The sequence below is a fragment of the Sphaeramia orbicularis genome, chromosome 19 (genome assembly GCF_902148855.1).
Source record: "Sphaeramia orbicularis chromosome 19, fSphaOr1.1, whole genome shotgun sequence".
In the NCBI taxonomy this organism is placed as follows: Eukaryota; Metazoa; Chordata; class Actinopteri; order Kurtiformes; family Apogonidae; genus Sphaeramia; species Sphaeramia orbicularis.
Window position 1 is genome coordinate 33,710,321 of NC_043975.1, and position 23,879 is coordinate 33,734,199.

General features: G+C 35.5%; 1 protein-coding gene across 4 annotated transcripts in view; it reads left to right on the plus strand.

The window, feature by feature from the left end:
- The first annotated feature begins 22,000 nt into the window (after nt 1-22,000).
- LOC115410658 (myosin-binding protein C, fast-type-like) overlaps nt 22,001-23,879 on the plus strand; it is a 35,603-nt gene continuing 33,724 nt past the window's right edge. For 2 of the 4 annotated variants that reach the window (XM_030122392.1, XM_030122393.1), the window contains exon 1: nt 22,071-22,107. In XM_030122392.1, the coding sequence (XP_029978252.1) occupies nt 22,086-22,107 (22 nt within the window). In that variant the 5' untranslated portion in view covers nt 22,071-22,085. Of the gene's footprint in view, nt 22,108-23,879 lie in introns of all 4 variants that reach the window. The other 2 variants (XM_030122394.1, XM_030122395.1) reach the window with 2 other exon arrangements.

Below are 23,879 nucleotides of genomic sequence, written 5' to 3' on the forward strand. Positions count from 1 at the left end.
TATTTATTTGTTGTGTCTCTGTAACATGTTTTTTTTTCTTTGTTGGAACACTGAATGTTGTTTAATTGTATCACACTGTTTTATTTTTGTAGCCCTGTGCACTGTACATTTTGAATTCATAGCTGCATGTATTTTTTTTATCTTGAAATTTTGTGTGAAAATACAAATAAATAAATGATTCGATTTGATTCTTAAACACTGAAACAGTGATTTTTTATTATTATTTTTTTTTTAGTGATAGTTAAAAGATATTAGTCGTTTTTCCATTGGACAGCTGTGCAAAACTTTACCGATATTTACTAAATGTCGAAAAAACAGAAGTGCGTAATGTCGGTTTTTCCATTAAATCACATATGAGATGATTTGTTTATGTATTATCGCGAGATGACACAAGGAGTTGTTCCATAAACATGGCAATGAACGAAAATATGGTGTTGATTTACAGATATATTCATTATTATTATACATTATCCCTCTATCTCATACTAAATTAAAAAATGATTGGGTTTCCTGGTGTGTCCACATATACCGCGACATGTTTCTTCTTCTTCTTCGCTTGTTGTAACGTCCGTCAACATCTGTTTTTTTAATTCATTTGACTCTAGTTGTGAAAAAAGGTCTTTCCATTGCAGTTTTGCGTGATATACTATTTGCGCTATGCCCAAAAAACCACCTCTTGCCAGCACAAAAACTTTTAATCGAAAAATTTGACTTTGGGCAAAATTGTCGTTTTCCCATTAGGTAAATTTTTATGTGCAAGTTGTATTTGTGCAAGTTGAGGGTCAATGGAAAAGCGGCTTTTGTGCACAGAAAAACACCAACACATAAAGAAAGGGAAAATCAAACAAATACACAAACCAAAAACAACAAGAGAGTAGTGATGAACAACAATGATAACATCATATTACAATGAAAAAGATAATAAATGTAAAGAGCAACTAAACACTGAGTGAATTGATCAATCAGTCAATCTTTATTTATATTGCACATTACAACAACCTAAGATGACTAATGTGTTTCACAGCATTAAAAACAGACACATGAATATACCAAAAATAAGACAATAAAACACATTTAAAAAAAGAGAAAGTGAAAATGTGTGTTAAAAACAACTTAAAAGAACCCCATGACTAATTTTGAGACAAGTCGCAACAATTTTTTTTTTTTTTTCATTTACTCTTTTATAGCTTAATCATTGCAGACAGATTCTTTTTTAGTATCACTGGTCTAATATTGGATAATTACCTTTCAACAAACTGTAACTCAAGTGGCCTGCGGACACTTCCTCTTGACGCTGTAGAAATTCAACCCCATCTTGGAACATTTTGGTTTCCCGTGGGGGTTTTCAAAGAGTTAGGGGGATTAAATATGTAGCTGACAGCTTCAATTACTGATTGCTATTGAGGTTTCATCAGATGCAGACACAGATGGCGCAGAAGCAACCTGGCAGCTCCTATAACTGGGATGTTTTAGCCTCACATTTCCATAAATCATCTAACACCATCCAGTCATCTGTTATTATATTTAATCTCCTCATTAGTGTTTGCTTTTAAATCCCTGCATTTCTTTAAAAACAGTATTCCAGGAACAATGCATGCGCTTGCGTAAACTTGAGTCTGCAAGTGCCCGGCTAATGTTTCATGCTAAATATACAGACGGGTCATAAATTAGCGGAAAACCTAAGACTCTTTCAGGAATTCCCTGCACCCCGCCATCAGGAATGAGGCGCCACTGAGCAAAAATGATACGAATCATATGCTATGACTTTCACGGCGGCCAGATTTCAATCCAGGAAATAAATTATGGGAGATTTTGGTCCATGCCATTTGTCAGAGTTCACAGACTGGAGAATCAATGCTATGATGCAATGGAGCTGTTCTGGCATCGCACGGAGCCCCATCACCTTAATAGGATGGTGCTTTTTTTCCTTTAATTTGTCATGCCCTCTGTATTTAGTGATGCAACCCCTTAGTGATAAGTCATGATTTATAAATATAACTTTATGGCTTGGCAACATTAATCCATGAATGTCATGTGAAGCATACAAACTGTACCATAGTTTCAGCTGTTCTGGATCTTTCATTCTTCACCTTCGCTTGTTAACACTGCGCAGGGCAGCCAGAGGATTAGACTGGTGGGGTCCGGGGGAAGTAATAAACAAGAGCACATGCGAGCACATAAATGGGTCAAATTAGAGGGTGTGGATAGAGGAGAATGGATGATAAAATAGGACAAGAGATTTAGGACGGAACTGCTCGCTCAATTAAGATATCAAAATGATTTTAGGAAGATTAATGATCAGAAAGAACCACAGACTGTGTAGAAAAACGACTCTTTTTGTAAAGTCTGTACAGCAACTGCATTTGCGCATTCACCTCACCTATTAAAATAATTTACAAAAGCAAAAATCATATAACTTTAGATACATAATGCAGCAGACATGTAGCTGATTTAACCCTTTAACTCCTGACGTGTATGTGGTGAGCGTTCTGAATGTAGGATTTATTTAAATATTCATAATAATTCAACCGTTTGCTCAATTGAAAAAATTTCCAAACGTGCTGATAGAATAGACCTTGTTCTTTCCATAAACATCTGAGCATGCTCAGTACACCCCCGCCGCCTGTGGAATGGGGGGTAAAACACAGAGCAGTGAGTGAAGCCAACTTGCTATAAAAATAGGCAGTTTGGGCTTTTTTTTTTTTTTTTTTTTTTTTACACCATTTTCGTGTTTTGTGTTTTTACTGTTGTTTGCAGTGTTGTGGTGAATTTCATTTATTTATTTTTTTTACTATGTTTTACTAAGTTTGGACCATGTAACTGTTTTTTGGAGTTCAACCAGGTGTCAAAAAGCAGCTGGAATGATTTAGAAAAAAATGAGCCCCAAAACAAAAACTATTGGGCCAAAATCAGTGTGTTCTAGTTCACAGTTCATGTTCAACATCCTAAATCTCTAATTGATGTACATTCTGAGTGTTTTATTTAGTAAAAGCTGTCAAACTTAAATTCCTCTTTGTCTTTTTCTGTTATTCCACCCTGTTTTGACCTAAAAACATACAGTAAAACAACACCACTGAAGAAAAGCACATACTCACAGCAGCTTTTATGACACTGAAAGAGATGCAAATTCACAGCAGCACATTTACCTGAAATAATGTCTCAGGGGTTAAAGGGTTAAGCACCCTACTGGCTGTATGGACGGTCAATATACTGTATTTTTGGTCATAAACTTACACAGATGTATATTGTATACTCTGTGAATGAAAAATAGAAAAGAAAAATGCATCTTAATCCAGTGATATAAACTTGATATAAACTGACTTTAATACCTTCATCCAATCCAAGCTTGTTGCCCTGTTTTATAGTTAAAGCCAAATGAATCGACTTGTAAATAATAAGTTGTCTTTGTCTCCCCCTATTGGATCTTATAACTATAACATATTCATGCTGAAAAAGCTACAGCTTTTATAATAAATTTTCCTCTGTGAAAAAGAAACGTATGGGTGAGTCAAAATAAATAACATGTCTTAATGAGCCAAAAGTTAAAAGTGATCTATCTGAAAACTCCATTCCACTTCAATAAACTGTATTGCCTTAAAAAACAAAAAAAGTTAAACTTTCTCAAACCCTGCCAGTTTGTGTAGCTAATATTAACACATTCGCTCTGTTTAAGATTTTAACTCAGTAAATGTGTCAGGATGGGAAGATATGTAACAATGACACATTATATGTTGTGCTTGGCCACACAAATTGTTTTATAAAACATTCTTTAACCCAGAGACAAAAAAGTGTTATCATGTTACACATAATTAATTAATGACATTCATTCATTTTCTGTATTTCCTTCAGCTTTTGCAGCATTTTGAGGGTACTGTAGCCTGTCCTAAAGCTGGGATACACCATGGACTTGCACTTGTTCATTCATAGAAAAAGACCACTCACTCTGACCCCTAGGGGCCACCTCTGGGTTCAAACCCATAAAGTAAAGGTATCGAGGTAGTTTGATGCGGACATTTTGACATATACACAAAAATAAATGAATGGTGACATAGAGTTCTTGATTCAATATTTGGATCTTGAAAATCTTTAGAACTGTTAGTTATTTGCAACCATGTACATTTCATTAACTGCTGGATATTTCACATCATGTTTAAGTTAATATAAAATATGTAACTCCAAAATCTGTGAATCACAGAAATAATCGCATATGACCTGGAACACACTGCTTACCTCTGGCATGTGTCCTGGTTGTGTTACCGTCAATTTTAGTTTCAGTTCCATATTAACAGGTTATATTGGCCACATGGGCTTCTACAGATGGGTCAAATAGAACACAAAGTCATTTAGAAAAGAGAAGCAATGTCTGTTTTTTGCATGATGCAAGCAGCTCTTAGTAAGAGAAAAACATACAAAATCTCTATTGATAATTGATTTACCGTATTACTGGCAATAATTCAAATAAACTACACCTTCCAATATAGTTCTATAACAATATATCTCTTCCTGTTGCTCTGAGGTTGAACAAAGATCATGTGACTGCTTAAACTGTTCATTTTTCTTAGAAACTACATTCATGGAAACATACAATGATGTCACTACCAATGGGGAACCAAATGAAGAAAGTAGGGGTAGTAGTAGGCATTACTGAGGGCCAATATATTTTGTTGTAAAACAAACAAACAAACAAACAAACAAACAAACAAACAAACAAGCAGACAAACAAACAAACAAGCAGACAAAAAACCCAGTACAGAGTTTTGTTCATTTGACCCAGAATGTTTGAATTCTGTAAATTGATTTTTTTTATATTTTTTGTTCAGTCACTCACAGTAACATAAGACCAATTTAAGACTATTTTTTGTGTAAATAAATAATGTAATTTTCTAAAAGTGTACTAATAGAAAATGTGAACATACTCCTCTACATAAAAGTAAGTAAATGCAAGTATTTTTGGTATGACTGTACTGTATGTACAACCACACACAATAAAGTCAATATGATAAAAGTCAGTCTTATTATCAAACTATGTACATCTGAACTAAATAGATGAGGAAATGTGTGTAATGCAGATCATTCATGTTGTGTTTAATGCTTGGGATAAACTCACATATTGTATTAACTTTAAAACTACACATACAATGTAAACACGTTCTTCTAACACAACTGGATCCAACATAGACACTAAATGTACAACTAGAATGCTACACATTATTAGTGTAATTCTACACATTCCCCTTATGATTGGCAAAGTGATTTTATGTAGATGTGCTCACAGACTACAACAAAAAGTCATTTTATATTTCAGGTATAATGTCAACATTTGTGAACAAAGAATATGTATTGAATCAGCATTTTTAGATATGTGTAGCACTATATCATAACAGTGTTATAAGTACTACTTTTTTGCTTTTTCAGTACATGGTTGTTGTGGATGCTGGATACACAAAATCTAAGACTTGGCTCATGTAAATAGTTAATAAAAGCTCTGTTGTTAGGGTTAAGAAATAGAGATTTAGTTTAAATATCAATACATATCCTATGAGTTTTAACCCCTTTTTATAGACTTAATTACTTTCCATAGCTCTACCCATGTGCTGCCAGTGTGTAAAACTAACCAATATATGTATTATATCCTTATGCTGTACCTGAATAAGGTTTTCAACAGCACTGTAAAAGCTTAATAACCAGTAAACATAGGCTATATTATATAAAAACATTTTAAGCTACAAAAAACTTACAAAATAAATTAGTTTTCCAGGCCAGGTCACATGTAAAAAATTATCTAGAAGATTGGAGAAGCAGCTTGTGACCTACGGGTAACCAGGTCCCTAGTTCCCTAGACCGGCAGAGAAACTGTTGGCTGACATGTCCTTGAGCAAGGCATTCCACCCCTATTTAGAATAGAATAGAATAGAATAGAATAGAATAGAATAGAATAGAATAGAATAGAATAGAATAGAATAGAATAGAATAGAATGCCGTTATTGTCATTATACATATGTACAACGAAATTGTAAGATTTGTTTATTTGTTCTCCAACCACCGGGACACTGCTCCTAGTCTGCAATGTGCAGTGTGTTCAGTTCGTGATGGGTTAAAGTGATAATTACATATTATTATTACTTTCTTTTTTTTTTTTTTGCACTACCATTCTATCCTTATTTGCACTATTGTACATATGTTTGTATACTGTGTCGTGTATGTATGTATGAGAGCAATGGAGTTCACAGAATTTCCTTCAGTATCAAGAAAGTACATACCTATCTATCTATCTATCTATTAGGGCTGTTAGAAAATATCAGTTCTGCAATATATTGCGATATTTCATTTCAAAATACTGTATTGATATTAAAAAGTACTGTATCGATGTTTTTAGGTATTTATTCAAATGCAGATATGGCAGAGGTTTATTTTTGTTTGTTTTTTTTATTTTTATCCAATTTATTATTATTTAACACTGTTTTATTAAATAATGGTTATTTGAAGCATCCTAAAAGCACTATTTACTGTCTGAGAGGCAGATGGTAGCTCCTTAGTTGGGATTGCACAAAAATAATGTTATGAAGTTAGTTATAAACTAATAGAATATGAACATTTGAGCAGGATCTTAAACTGTAGTGTCTGTAAAAAATAATTTAGGTTTTAACAGGAAAAATTTGTGATATAACATTAGAGCCTGTTCTGATCAAATAAAAATGTGGTTAGTATTTGTGCATATTTGTGGTGTAATTCAATTCTTCAAGGAAATAATCATTTTTAAAAAAGAAACAAACAAAAAATTGCCTGTTTAACAGTAGCATGATATATTGTGATATATCGTATTGTGATCCTAGTATTGTGATTTGTATCGTATCTCCAGGTTCTTGCCGATACACAGGCCTACTATCTGTCTGTCCGTCCGTCCATCCGTTCGTCTATCTATCTATCTATCTATCTATCTATCTATCTATCTATCTATCTATCTATTACACTTAATCTATCAAGAATGAATCACTTTGTCACAATCATTTCATGACAAATGTTTTAAAAAATGTGTATTCTAATTTAATAGACAACATGTTAATTGCTAAATAACGAAAGAAGAAAATTCCCTCTAAACCAGTGTTTCTTAAACTGTGGGGTGGGCCCCCTAGACAAGGCGCGAAGGCTTGCCAGGGGGGCATGGGATCAGTCCTGGGTGTTTTTTTTTTTTCTTCAGGTCAGAACATGTATCAGGTGGAACTAATGTTTTAGTGTTGGAGCACCCTGGACTCATTTTAGTGACGTACAACAAACCAATCTACTGCCATGGTGATCTGTCACTAGACTAGACAAAGAGTTTAGGTTTGGAAAATGGACAAGGATTGGACTGGAAAAGAAAAATGTGCAACGTGTCTGTTTTTGCACAGTTTGTATTTTAATGTTCTGAGATGTGCAATGTACATGGGCTCACTGCAGCCACTGATATTGTTAACATGTTCATCTTTGTTACCAAAATTTGTCTGTTGTCTAAAAAAAAGGAACTTTATTGTCATAGTTGTAAGATAATTGCACATTTCCTATTTTTATTTGGAAAAATATTGTCTCAGGGAGCAGTTTTGTTGAGTTTATTTGTATTGTTCAAGCAAAAATCTAAGTTATTTTCAATTTGAACAAAACATTATTCAAGGAAAAGCAAAAAGTATTGTTACAATATTGATGTTTCTTTCAACAAGTTATAATTGCACCACTGTTAAAATGTTCTTGGGGTTGAGGGGGCCTGGAGATTTTTCATCCTTCCAAGGGGGGCCTCGAGAGAAAAAGCAGGGTTCCTACAGGATTCTACAAATTAAATTTAAGACTATTTAAGACCTTTTTAAGACTACTTAGAACAGAATTTAATGCCTATTTTCCAGCCATACTGGCAAAATTTGTGACTCCTAGAATTTAGAAAAAAATATTTATTTACTCCAATACCTTGATTCCCACCTGAGGCTCCAAAGTTAGCATAATTTGTTCCTAATTACAGTATAAATTGTCAAGTTGTAACAGATGGAACTGAGTAGAATAACATTGCTTTCTTTGCAGCTTGGACATTTAACAGACACATTTAAACACAACACAATTAACAAGTTTATGGCAACATAACTTAAGACCTATCATATAAAATTTAATACCTTTAAAAGCCTTTTTAAGGTATTAAATGCAAATTTGTAAATTCAAGACTTCTAAGATTTTTTAAGACCCTGTGAAAACCCCGAAAAGAGAACCACTGCTCTAAAGGGTTACTATGAACTTTGCAATATATCCACAAGATGGAGCCACAGTGTTATATATTAAGTGATGATAAACATCACAGACAACAGCTAGTGACTGTGAGTTCTTTTAACCCATAAGGACCCAGTGTGACATTTTTGGCAGTTCCCAAATGAATTTTTCACTATATTTAACCGTCCTTAAGTGATTTATCACCATTTATTGTAATATTATCTTTCTGTATTTTGTGGGGCTTTTTTCTGTGAATATCAGGTATTTTCCAACATTTAATCTACTAATCATGTAGATGTTCATAAGTAAAGAGTAAAGTTGAGGATTATTATATTAAAAAAAATAGAGAAAACTTACGAAAAAGTGACTTTTTCCGTTCAATCTCTCATTAACTGAACATAAACCCAGTGTCTCCATCCACTGTCATTGATCCAACTCCATGGGTTTTACTGGTGAATCAATGTTGTAGAAGATGACAGTGTTTCCATGTTCACTACGGAGCCTCTGAACGTCCAAATGGGTCATATCTGATGACTGTGAAAAGACGACAAACTGTATTTTACACAAATTATTTACATGGATTTGTGGATCGGCAGGGATTAAACAGTTCATATCAGTAGATGATTTTGGTAGATGTTTGGGTCTGTATGGGTTAAGATATTATTTCACTGCTTTCATTCCAAATAGCTGATTAACAAATTCACTGGAACATAATTCTAGTCAATTATAGATATATTTCAAATAGAAAATGGATGCTTCTATGAAACTGGGTACATTTTAGTATCTGGCACTTTGAAAGCTTTTTTAGACCCAGTAATAAAAGAGAAATTTAGACATATTTCCCCCCAGGATGTACCTAATGATGACCTCAGATAAATGCAAAAAAAAAAAAAAAAAAAAAAAAAAAAAAAAAAAAAAAAAAAAAAAAGAAAAAAAATATATACTGTTGCTCTGAGCCATCCCAAAATTAAGGAATTTTTAATAAATATTTGGGGCAAAAATAAAACCAAAATTAGGACATGAAAAACTACCTAGGTGTCAGTGCATGTTATCTGAAAACATAGCTTAAAACAGTCTTATATACCGCTATAAATAAAGACACTGTGTTAAATTTGATGATCCTAGTGGTTTTTCTAATCCAGACATATGGGTTTTTCATGAATTTCAGTCTCATTCCAGGTTTTGTTTGTAACCCATCGTGTCCACTTGCGTGACATACACAACCTGCCCAGTTAAACGCATATAAATCGTGAGTGATTTTGCAACAGCGGTCATTTTTGTGAAACACTCTGCCTTGCATTATTAGTTCAATTCCCAAAATGTACCTGTGAGAGAATAAAGAGATATTAAAAAAAAATAAATAAAAAATAGTAGTTTAATTTTCATGTCCTTTTTATCGTGTTACATACAGATTTTTGTAATAAATATTATGTAATATAATATAAAAATGTGTTTTATCTGAAAAATACTTATTCTTTTATCTCAGTAAGTATTTATTTTTAAAATAGACCCAAAGTGCTTCCAAACTTGCTTCATAACATTAGTCTACATCTAGTTTGAATTTTTAGCCCAATGTCCTGTTTTTAGGGACCAGTTTCATAGAAGCACCCAAATGCAATTAAAGACAATTTAATGTATGCCATGTCAGTGTGATGGAATCTGCAATCAACAGAATGAATAGAAATAGAAATAGTCCACATAGACAAGACTGAATATAGACTAAAAGCATGATCATCAAGAGTTAGCTTGATTGACTGAACCCATATTACTGACCACACAAGGCAGTCATGAGTGTACAGTGCAAAGCTGTGGCAGTGCACGGGCAAACCCTGGTGCTGGATTTCATGTTTAAATTAAGAAATCTAATTGGAGAAGAAAAGAATAAGACTCTGGTCCTTCTGCCCTAACATAAAGAGAAACAACAACGTATCAGAAGACGTTCATCTTTCAACACATGACCTTTCCAGATTTTTAACTGTCTATGCGAAGCTCAGATCAGAAGCCAAGCAGAGCAGAGCGACTCACAAAGCTAAAAACAGATGGCAGCACAAGGTCATCATTTTAACAGATTTTAAAAGATTTCATATTCTGTGGGGAAAACAAAAGCTGCTGCACTTCCTTGCAAATTATCTCTGTGACTGTCTCTGAAGTTTGCTATCAGTGAAAGTCTCTAGATATTTATAGCTGTCCTCCAATTCAATTCCCTTATCAGATCATAGCGTGGGTTTGGGAGCAGGCTTTAAACTTAGAAAATGTATTGCACTATATGACACAAAGTCACCAACAACATAGCTGCATCTCAAATGAAACAAAATGCCAAAAACGTCTTGATGAAAAGTCTAAATAATAGTTATGGAGGCAGAGAATATAAATGTTAAGTGCACTTGTAGAATTGAGGAATACATACCACCCATGGGACAGCAAGTAGATAAAAAGAGAAGCATCAAAACTTGACACTCGGAACATCTCAATACAGCCTCCAAGATCAAAGTTTTAAATGTCACCATAGATGGAAATGTCTAAGAATAGAAATAAAGAATATTTAACCACATAAATAAAAAGCAGTGTAAATGAAGCACCCCCGAGCCCCTCCTTAATGCAGTATGCATACTATATCCCTCCAGGCTTTGGCCATATCTCAACTGTTAAATGCTACAGGCCTCAAACGGACATTTCAGCATTTCTATTGAAAATACTACATCAGCTGGAGTCCTCTCCATGCAAAGCAAATTGTCAGTTAAATTCAATTTAAATCTGTAGGAGCAGACACTCCATTAAAGCGTATCTTCACAGATTCTGGACTAATCACTGACTAATCACATTAGATACAGAGGATGCTGACTGGGAAAGAGTTATTTTCATGTTGCCAATGAATCTTCATCTCACAACCATTCTAATTTTTATTTTCAGGAGCTAAACTACTCAAAGTGTTCTCCGGGAAATTTAATATACACACAGCCCTCCCCATCTGTCTCTCTTTCTTTGCTCGTACACACTTACACATCACAGTGTGTGTGGACACACACTGCTCACTACCGTCATTCATCATCATTTTATTTACATTTCCACATCTGTGTCTCATCAGGGTTATTTTGATTCAGTCTGTCTACGTATCATTTAGATGGTTACTATCTATCACATCACTATTCTGTTCCACTACTGTCAGGTCAACCATACGACTGGAATGCATCAAAACACTTGTGTTCTTCTGCCTGGAAAAACTTCACTTCAAAATACCAACTTGTTAAATTTTTGAAGAACACTCTTGTGTGTTTATGACTTGAGTAAAACAGACTAAATGTATGATCAGACTGGATATATGTTTATTTATTTAGTATTAACTCTCAAAACACAGCATTGACGCTAAATTAATAGTTTGTATGTAATACATACCTCCGACCTCTAGATGGCAGTGTTGTAATCTGTCATGAGTAGAATGAGGAGGGTCCCAGTTAGAGACCGTACAGCATTTTTATCCCTCATCCCACATCCAACATTTGGAGACAGTGTCCTGTGTTTTGATTTTGAAGCAGATGATCACATAAGAACGAAGATACTTTACATAATATGGAAGTTACAACAAATTAAAGCAGCATGATGGAGTTTTTCAGCCTTCAAACTATAATTACCCTGCCCCACGTAGGGGAGGCAAGGGGTATTGTTTTTGGTTTGGTTTGTTTGTTTGTTAACATTCTAGCAGCAAAACTATTGGTTGAATTCATACCAAACTGGGTTAATAGGTTACCAGTGACCCAGAATATATCTCATTACATTTTGGGAAAAGTTGGTCAAAGTTTAAATTTTTTCAGAATTTTTTTAATCTTTCTTTTCCCATTTACTTATAATGGGTGAAATTACAAATGTCTATAAAAATATCAGTTTTGTTACAATTTACTTCATGCTTGACACACATAGAGGCAGTTGATATGCTGACATCAGCACATGCATAGACATGATGACACCAGCTGGATCGATGCCAAAATAAGCTACAATATGTGTGAAGGGTGGGGTTTGTTGTGCCTGGCACCACTAGTTTCAAGGTCATTTCGATGGAACAACAACTCACTATAGGTTCAGTTACACTTTTGTCATCACTCCTGAGCGCCTGTAATGCCTGCACTGGCACTATGCAACTTCTGGTGTCAGGTTGTAAACCCTACACAAAAAGAACTACAAAATGTGACTGCTTTTCGGCATACGTCACATCCCCCGCCACCTTCAGAAGACGAGGCAGGTAAACGAAGTTATGAGTGAAGGAAACTTACAAACAGGCTAATGGTCATGGCTGAAGCAGCAAGAAAATCAAAGAGGGTAAGGGTGTTGTCCAAAGAGACAAAGAAAAGAAAGCGTGAGAGTGATGAAATAAGAGGCTGGACCAGGGTGAATACTGGCCCAGCCTTCCCCCACTGGGCTGAGCTGAAAGAGGAGGAGGGATGCCCCACCCATGGAAACCTGTCACTGTTACTGTTGGACTAGTGAGTATGAATAATCCTATAAAATCTTCTGCTTTTAAGCTTACTATGTCTCAGGTCGTGTTATTGAAATTATAGCCTTCTGTTTATACCCATACACCAAGTTATTCAAGCAGCAGCCTTCAGCAGTTTTATCAAGCTAACATGCTAATCGTTTTTTCATTTCTGATATTTTTGAAAATAAAACAATAATGTTTGTATAAAATGCTGTGAGGCTACTTTACCTGTCCTGAAGACATGGTTGAACTCATATTTATTGTCTTACCTCAGGAAGTTTGCCGGCATCAGTGGCTTGTCAGCAAATGTGCGAGAATTACTGAGATACAGATTTTACGACAGTTGTTGCCGACAATACCGTTGCTTGACTTTAGGGGGACCCCACGAACAAAAGTTCCATGGTGTTGCTTTAAAAATAACCTTAAAGTCCTTCATATGCGTACAGTCTATCCTGTGGTCTGCGTTGTCCATTGTGTATGTTTATTACCCTGCCTTCTGAAGGGGAGGCAAGGGGTACTGTTTTTGGTTTGGTTTGTTTGTTTGGTTTGGTTGGTTGGTTATTTGTTAACACTCTTGCAGCAAAACTATTGCTTCAATTCATACCAGACTGGATTTATAGATTGCCAGTGATCCAGAATAGATCTGATTACATTTTGATAATAGTAGGTCAAAGTTAAATTTTTTTATGAATTTTTAAAATCTTTTCTTTTTCCATTTACTTATAATGGGCAAAATTTCAAATGTCTAAAAAACCATTAGTTTTGTTTCAATTTACTATACTGTAGTTGCTGGAAAGCACAGGTGTCAAACATGTGGCCTGTGGGCCAAAACCGGCCCTCCAAAGGTTCCAATCCGGCTCGTGGCATGATTGTACAGTGCAAAAATTACACTGAAGATATTAACAGTCGAGGGAGTTGAACTTTTTAGTTCAGGGGCCACATACAGACCAAGTAAAATAATAGCAGAATAATCCTCTAACAATAAAATGTGAACAACCTGACAATTACGTGCAATTTTAACAATATTCATCCACTAAATGTTACTAAATGTTTTGTGCATTTGTAGATCCGATCTGTAAGTTGTGTCAGTAATAAGCTGATAAGTTGCATATTATAGAAATTATTCTTGTTTTAGTTCCAAATTCCAAACTTCAAAATTTCAACAATATTATGCCTATTACCAAATGTTTGTGTAACACTCTGTGTAATGCACATGTACAAACGACAAGTTGATACATAATATATAAAAAAAAAACTACTTATTTTTCTTAAGAAATTTCTTTTTTTTCTGGTTATTCAGATTTTTTTTCGTGAAAGGATAGTTTGTAAATGTAAATATTTTCATACTTTAATGTTTTTTAGTGAACTCAAACAAAAAAAAATTGGAGTTGTCATTATTTATGAGTTATTATGCTTTTATTTAATGGTTTGGCCCATTTGAGATCGAACTGGGCTGAATGTGGCCCCTGAACTAACATGAGTTTGACATCCCTGCTGTAGAGGGAAAAAAAGCATTAAAGCAAAAAAAAGTTGTCAATAAAAACCATTACATAGATTGTTTCAGGTTTATGAATATAGCCAGTCAGGAGGGTTATTATCTTAAAACATGTCTTTAAAGTTGCAAACAGAGTTACGTATTTGACCTAATTATGGTGAAACATCTTTCAGTTAACACTGGTGATGACATGAAAATCAACTAACATGTATAAAACCTGCATTTTGTCCATGAAGACAGATCCACACACAGCTTCCTATTTTAAAGGCCTCTTAAACCTTCCCACCTTGATGATGAAGCTGAGTCACACATTAAGAATAAGTCCTTGTAACCGCTATGAATCCTAACTAAACCCCTGGCTTCAGTCGTCTCTTAGTTCTAAGGTTAAGACACAGGTCATGGTGTGCAGTTCCCATAACCTCTATTTGAATGTGCAGACGATGAGCCCTGTAGAAGCAAATAATGTAATAATAACCGATCACGTAATAACGGCCAATAGTGTGATAAATTTGCTATTTTCAAAATGTAATAGGCCAGTAACGTAATATCTGGCCAGAAGTCCTGAACCAATAACGTAATAGCTTTTAGCCAATAACGTTATAACTTATCACGTTATTGGCTCAGTTATTACATTTGCAAATAATTTTTTTTTACCAGGCCAATAACATAATAACCAGCCAATAAGTTATAGCGTTACTGGCCAAAAGTTATTATATTATCAGTTCAGGACTTTTATTATGTTATTGGCCAGATATTACGTTATTGGTCTATTACATTTAAAAATGGCAAATTTATTACTTTATCAGCTGTTATTACATTATTGGCTTCTACAAGCCCGTTTACACACAAACTAATATTCCAGTCATTATCTGATTTCTGCAGTTATCAGTTTATTCCAGTGATCATGTATGCAGCAAAATCTGATATGATTTATCACGTACTGGCAGTAATCTGATTATGAGAAATCAGATTAACACACCTGCATTTCTCCCCAATACTCCAATGTCTTCATGCACATATATCCATTAATCAAATTTATTTTGGTACTTTACATCTATGTATGTGTAAAACAAAAAAACAAAAAAAGTAGAAAATGGAAGTGATGTAGTCAAATGTGAGTGGGAGACAATAATAGAAAGTTTAATTCTACCATCACTATGTATGTACTCTGAAAGAAATCCGATGATTGACAGAAACGTCTAAATTCTTATATTTCTGAAGTGCGTGTAAATGTGTCACATCTGATTATTTCAATCATCTGATTTTTATGGGCACCATATGTCAGTAGGCTGAGGTTCTGAGACATATTGGGCCTAAATTATCTGTTTCTGTCTCCTTTAGGAATGTGCATACATGTGTCAGTCACTGTCTTTTCCTTAAATTTGGTGTATGAGCAGGTGTGTGCTATTCAGACAATTATGGAGAAACACACACTCCGTCCTATATCTTAGACAAATGACTGAATTCTTTTATTTGTACTATTTAAGTTTTGTACAATGTGAAGTGCATTCAGACCCATGTTCTCCACTCCACTGTTTCCTGTGTAATACATCCAGAAGGTCTTTGACGTTCCTCAGTCTTCAGTGTCTTTCTACACTTGTTCACAGAAAATGTTATATCGGCCATGGAATTTGTTTAAAAAAAAACAAAACAAAACAATTTAAGTTACTGACTCCATTACTGAGTCCATCTACCCTCCCTTTGGAGTTGGCTAAACCTTCCTCAGTTTCTGGTCATACTGTAGCTGTTATGCTGCTCTGATAAGAAGCTTATAAACCACTGCCTTGATCAGTTATCTTGTTCGTTGGTATGAATCGGATATAGCATGTTAAAGGAGTGATATTTAGCTTTTTTTTCTTTTTTTTTTTAAATGGAGTTATGCATTTTAAAACATTTCCCTGTGGTCTACATTAACTGTAAATGCTCTGCTTAGGTCTGAATTCTTCATTAATTCAACTCCACAGGCCCATCTTCAACCCTATTTCTGAGTAATGACATGAGAAAGGTCATTTTTAGCGCTGGCCCTTTAACCCATAAAGACCCAAACAGCCACTGGCGACCAAAACCCATTTACTGATCTAAACTCTTTAACAGCTGTTGATCCACTAATCTTATCAATACATGTAAATAATTGGTATAAAATACAGTTTGTCATCTTTTCATGGTCACTGGATATGACCCATTTGGACGTTCAGAGGCTTCGTCATCTTCTACAACATTGATTCACCAGTAAAACCCGGGGCGGCCATGGCTCAGATGGTATAGCGGGTTGTCCAATAACCAAAGGGTTGGCGGTTCAAATCTTGCTCTGTCCATGTGCTGTTGTGTCCTTTGGCATTGCCTCCAGTGCTGCTACTCACACTGGTGTAGGAATGTGTGTGAATGTTCGGTAGTGGTTGGAGGGGCCGTAGGCGCGGATTGGCAACCACGCTTCCGTCAGTCTGCCCCAGGGCAGCTGTGGACACAAATGTAATTTACCACCACCAGAGGAAGAATGTGAGAGCGAATGAATAATGGATCCTCTGTACACGCTTTGAGTATTCGTTCATAGAAAAGCACTATATAAATCTAATCCATTATTATTATTATTTATTAAACCCATGGAGTTGGATCAATAACAGTGGATGGAGACACTTTGTTTTACATCCAGTTATTGACATCTTTGTCGAAAAAGTCACTTTTTCTTCAATTTTCTCTCTTTCTGATACAATAATCCTCAACTTTATACTGAGCTTTAATGAACATTTACATGATCAGTGAATTAAATATAGGAAAATACCTGATTTTCACAGAAAAAACATAAAATACAGAGAATAATATTATAATAAATGGAGATAAATCACTTAAGCAAGGTTAAATATAGAGGAAAAATTCATTTGGGAACTGACACAAAAGTAGCAGTGGGTCTTTATGGGTTAAATGCACTTGAGCCTCTTCATGCCCCGCCCCCTCCAGGTTGTTGGCTGTGCTGCTCTGTCCCATTCAACCAACAGCTAAATACTTTAGGTAATCGGCTCAAAGTTTGGATATATTTTCAGTATGGACTACAACCGCTGCTGCTGACAAACAATTATGGTGTACTTGGAGAAATGCTCATCGGAAGTCTTGACCTTATATGTGCAAATGTTGTGACATAACAAGTTATAGATGTAACAAATTAAGCAGGAATTGAAACGGGTTCTAGAAATCCACTGGATTTTTGCCAAAATGAATCTAAAGATAGCTGTGCAGCACCTGGAGGGTTCAAATTCAAACTTTATGAACTATTAGGGTCCAAATACACAAATAAATGTACCAAAGACTAATAAAAGTGGGTTTAGCAAAAATATGACCCCTTTAAAACACCAGATGATACAATGACACAAGGTGCAGAACGTGTGTCTGTTCATAAATTGTATGATGAAATAGCAGGGGAAATAAAAATCTAAATATAGTGTTCACTTAAGCAGATGTTAATGTTTTCAGGCAGGCTTTCTCAGTTGGTAAAGCCAGTAAAGTAACTCAGACTAACCCTGTCAGACCCTCTTATGGTTCTTCAGGGGTCTTGTGATTCGCTGTCATGCAGATGCTCCTGAACTGCTCCTGTCTCTCATCCATACGTGCACATTCAGACACTGATCACCACACTCTCAGCCTGTTTTTTTTGTGCTTTGTAGGACTTTTTTGAACCTTGCAGAGGGTGGTGTTCAACTCAGAAGGAGAGTAAAGTTACACTTTAAAAGTAGAGTTAGCTAATGTCAAAGAAAGAACGAGCACAGCACACTGAAACGATAGTATGAAACACTACACCTCCCAAGAGGCTGCATAGGAAGAGTTGAGGACCTCATACACTGTACATTAATATGGTATAAATGCATAATAATACACTAAAATGTTTTTACTGGCAACTAACGTTACGTCATTGTAATTATCATTCACTGTATATCAGGTTTTTATGTTCTTTAGAAGAGATATGTGTTGTCAGATCTTGCAACAGTGTAGCTGAGTTAGCAAATGAAGTCCATTTTCTCCTGATTTGTGTGTCTGACAAATGCCATTTCATCAAACTGTTAAGAAGATATATGACATCTGAAAAATGGCTCCAATTTTTACTTGGATGATGAATAAAGCACTAGGATCAGCTGTTATCTGTGATCACATTCAATTCTCCCATTTAAAGGAATGGGATAGTGGGATCAGAGTTGCTATTCTTCCACAATGAAGCCCATGCTTAAATTTCTTCAAGCTTAATCCTGCTAACAGCCACTGGAGGTAGCTCAAAAAGGTCCTGCCTCCTATAGGATTACACTAAATGGACAAAAATATTAGGACACAAACACCTACAGCTTGTAGGACTTGTAGGATTTAAATAATCATTATAAAAATGATGTTAGTTGATGTCAATAATTATCACAACAACTGTCAATTCAGTGTTTCTGTCAAGTTTAACAGCTGATATTTGTTCTTGTTTTCAAGTTGAAGAAACCAGACCATTACTTTTGCCTTAAATGATTATTTATGGTCAGAATGTTACTAATTTTATACAAAATTTTCAGAAATGTAGAAGCAGAAACAAAAAATTTAATGTTGATTAAAGTTAAAGGTACAGTGTGTAACTCCCCCACCCTAGGTGGCAGCAAATACCTGAATCAATGCAAAGAGAGGATAATTTCTCTGTTCTGGTGTTGCACTTACCTATCGGCTGGCACTTTGGGACAGAAAGCCTTGGCTGTATCTTTCGTGATTTTCAAACACTTCATTTCCACAACCTGCCGAAATGGCAAACACCTCAACTTCTCTGTCATCCCTTTCATCAACCTGGCCTCACAGAATTCTGTGTAATCATGTGTAATGACCACAGACCCCTACCTCAAAATCTGTGGTGGTATCACAGAATTGCAGAAAAATCCATGATGGGCCCATAGCAGTGATACCAGTGTAAGTCAGTGGCAGGCATCAGCCGTGGTTCAAATATAACTGCATCTGGATCACTCATTTTACGTGGTCCACCCACTGATCCCCTTTTTCAAATATAACCACATAAAATGAATGATCCCGATGCAGTTATATTTGAATCAGGGGATCCATGCGTGGACCACGGCTGATGCCTGTCACTGACTTACATTGCTATCACTTCTGTGGGCCCATCACGGAATTTTTGGCGATTAAGATATGAAGAAGCCCACCCTGTTCTGCAGGCAGCTACTTCGATTTTGGTCCTCTGTAGGCTCATGTAGGGGAAAAATGGCAAAATGGCATCGATAATGCCCAGAAAGCAGTACCTGTGCTATGTATATATAAATGGGTGTTTGTAGGTTAAAGGTAATCAAATTACATTTTTTACTGATTGAGCACTATTTTTCAATTATAATCAATAATTAACTGATTGTTGGAAAGAACACTACAAAATTCCTACACACTGTGCCTTTAAGTAAAAACAGTTTATAAGCATTTTACATGATGATGTTAAGAAAGTAATAGAATACAATAGAACGTACATGCAACTTCTCTACTAATATTAAGTCCATGTTTTTTTCCAGGAGCCATTCCAGTCTCATTTATTTTATTTGTACCTTCTAATAAATAATTTGTTGATAATTTTCATTCCCTAATAAGATCTATTGGCAAATAGAAGGCATTGATGTGTGCTGCACAGGGCTTTGATTGACAGGTCTGAATGACAGCTCAGTCAAATGCTGTGTTGGACTTTGGAGCTTCTACTGACCAAGAAGAAATCATATTTTTCTTATTTTTTATTTTTTTCTCAACAAACAGGTCAACTCTAGTTGTGGTTAATAAACTGCAATTAAGGCAGACATACACAGTGCTAATTTGGTTAATCCCAGATGTAAAATGAGAAAACATTGGTTCCAATTTGATCTTACAGTGATGCGTCAAAGCCTGAGATTCAGTAGACTTTTATCACTGCATGATGCACATGTGTCATACCCTAAGTTTATCACATCCCTGTTGTGCATTGGTAGTAAACTGCCCATACATTTGTAAAACTGCTGAAATTATACTGTCTGTGGGAGCTGTGACGACCAAGATCAGATCAGATAAGATAAGATAAGCCTTTATTTTATTTGCAAAGCACCAAAAGCACACAAGAAAAGCACACAAGAAAAGCACACAAGAGCACAAGTGCAAAAAAAAAAAAGTCTAAAAATAAACCAAATCACAGTCCGTAGGGTAGCACTTAATAGTAGGAGCTTACCCATGACCTCTTGCAGATGGGTCTGAACCCATTTTTGCAGCACTGCTCCTTTTGTCCAAATATTGTCACTTCAGGTTCCAAAGAGCTAAAGTGGCAATGGAAGCCATCCAGAAGCCAATATCTAACATAACATTTCCTCCGTCCACTTTTTAAATATTCATATCTGTGCATTTGACACTGAAACAGGAGGTCATTTTCTACTGGACTGTTATGTTTTCAACCATTTTTGCAACAAAATAACTGCAGACTGATCATAAACACAGGATGATATTCCACTTCATGATTAGTGACTTCTCACCCATCGTTTCTTGCCTGGAACCATCTCTCTCCTCTCTCTTCTTTTCATTCGACATTCCAACATTCCAATCTCTTCAACTCTAGTTCCAGCCGTCTGGGGGTCCCTGTAGACTCGCATGCATGTCGCTTTCACAGATTCACACTTTCACCCTATCAGCAGGGGACTTGTCTCCGCAGTGGGTTTTAGTGTTGATGCATGCACATTTCTGATAAATGAACGCATAGAGGATGACAGGTTCTGGAGGCTGGAGAATCTTCATCATGTGACGCCTGGGAACAGAGGACAGAAAATGCTGTTGAGGGTAACTTTATTCAAGAACACTGTTACTTTACACTGTGCTGTGGTCAGCTGACTGCACTTAGTCCAAGTCAAGTCCAGCTTTTGTGCTACAAATAGGACCTCAGATGCACCGCGCTACAATTTGGGAGCTCGTCCAGGAAACTTGTAATGTGACTAGTACTGTGAATTTACCCCATTAGCTATTCATACTTAACTTCTGTTTGGTTTGGGAAGTTTTACAAGCTTTAAGATGCTTTGCTGAACAACATATCAGATAAATTTATCATGATTAGCATGTAAAATGTCTTTACAGAATAAAGTTTTGCAATAATGTGAAGAAACATCCCTCTAGCTGACCTGCTATGCATCTTATTTTACAGTATTTAAGTAATATATATATATATATATATATATATATATATATATATATATATATATATATATATATATATATATAAATCTCAGATATAATATTCTTCTTAATCTTTCACGTATACTGTTGTTTGGGCTACAGATGAAATGACAGTTAATATGAGATCTATCAACACAACATCTATTAAACATTGTTAGGGGTGTAGAAAAAAACAGAACGGACAGCTTGTATTAACTAGCATTAGTCTCTGAGGATGTACTGCCAAACTATTACGTCTAATATAATGTTGAGTGAAACTAGAAGAAACCACAAATATATCAGCAAATACTTGTTGATCCAGATATAAGGCTGGTGATAATTGAAGGGTACTTTTAACACCACGCAGCGCCAGATAATGTGTCAAAATCGGGTCAGTTGTGGGTCATCTTGGTGTATTTTGTACTTCTCCTTCGAACATTAGAGCTCAACAGGTTTAGTCAGACCATTAATCTTATCATAAAAGTGTAAGACCCCTTTCAGCGCCACTTCACCTTCTTGTCTCACCACCTTATCGCTTTCTTCCTGTGAGAGCAGTGAACTTCTTAAGGGTGTCGTCAGTTTCTCCTGCTCTTTTTTGCTCAAGGGAGGGTGTGGGAGACTTGAGTGCCAGGAGAGCTTTGAATAACAGGGAGAGAGAGGGGAAGAAATAAAAGGAATAAGAACCCCAAGCCTACAGTCTTCCAGCCGCAAAGCGAAGACACAGGAATAACCATGCCTGAGCCAGTCCCTGCAGGTATGCACGTATGTTTTGTGAGAAAATAATTGATTGTAATTAGTCTAGAGACTGATGATAGGATAGTGTTTGGAAGTGAAATATTTCTACTTTAAATGAAAGTTACTGAAGATGTTGAAGATGACTTTTTGTTAAATATTGTTTTCCTAAAATTGTGTCTGACATGTAATTGTTTTATGATGCAAAACAAGGAAACTGACGATGATGAGTGATAGGAAAAACGGAGAAGAAGATGACAAAATCCTGTAGAGATGGAGGAATTGAACTGAACTCATCAGGCTGTTAAAAACTTATTTTACAAATACAAAAAATATTACTTCATCAACAACTGGAACTTATTTTAGAGCAAAAGTAGAGAAAACAGTAGGAAAACATGCTATTATTTTGACACCTATTGTCACATAAAATAACTGAGCTTGCAGCAGCACATACTGTAATCACTAAGTTTATTTATATAGCATGATTTATACAAACACCTCACAATCAAAACCTTTAGTAAATAGTAGATCATCAAAATAGGTAAAACACACTATTGGAAATACGACCTGATGCTACGCATGATTTATAACTAGTTACAGATGCTAAATATCTCATAAAAACAGATATTTACTCTTTTGTCTCCATGTTGTTAGCTCTCCATAAAGAATATTTAGAGGCAATAAATAATCACATAGTCAGCTGCCATGACATCATCAGGGTCAGTAGTGCGATGGAAACTTTATAAGTGAATTCAGCCGCCAGCTATATGCGTACTATGTGTAAGATGCATGAAAGACAGCTTATGTTTCAGACTTGTTACTGTGACTGACTGGTTCATGTGGTTTACATTTGGTTTAAAATAAACTGTAGCCATTCAAATGCATTGCACTGTAGTAAATTTACAGCAGTTTGAATTAATGAACAATGACCCTGTTCAGTAAACCAGTAAATAAAATAAAAATAAAAATAAATACATCTATTATTAGTAGTTATTTTTATTCAAAGAAAACACTCCTAAAGGTTTCACAGGAGGATTTTTGTGTCATTATCATAAACAAACTAAACAGCAGTTGCACATAATAGAATCGATACTTACAAGAACCTAAATAATGTGTAAATCCATATTTTAACACCTATAATGCTTATTGGTGTGAAAATGTGTAAGATACTGTCGATGAACACTTGTCACTGTTGTCCTTCACCTCCCTGGAGACATACTTCGGTGCACTTTCACCCTGCAGGTCTCTAAATCACTGACCTGACAGAAACTTTAGATTGCAAACTACCACAGGGGATGACTATATTAGAGGAGTTGACTTTTACCGGCCAAGATTGCGGGAAGATTGCTGAGCCCCTCAAAGCCCTACATCTAATTTCCACTTGAGCAGACTTTGATAACACCTGTAATGTGCTTTGTTGGCGTTGTTAGCACTTTGTTTTTAATTTCTGTGCTTAGTGCGAGCGCTTGACGGAATCTTTTTTTAATATCTAATCTCATCCTTTCGTATTTTTAACCCAGACACATAAACAGGCATTACTTTCATTCACCTTATACAGTGCAAACACAGATATAGCCTTGTATACTTTTCACAGCTCAACCACAGAGACGTCTGTCAAAACAAAATCATCTGTAAAGCGTTGAGTAAATTTATCAACCAATGTGATGCTGCATAGAACAACTTCATATAATATTTAATAAAAAAGCCTCAATTCTGCCTCACTACTACTACTAATTTCCTAAAAATATGAATTATTTCCCTATTTATAAGCAAGTTGGACTGAGTTGTTTTCTG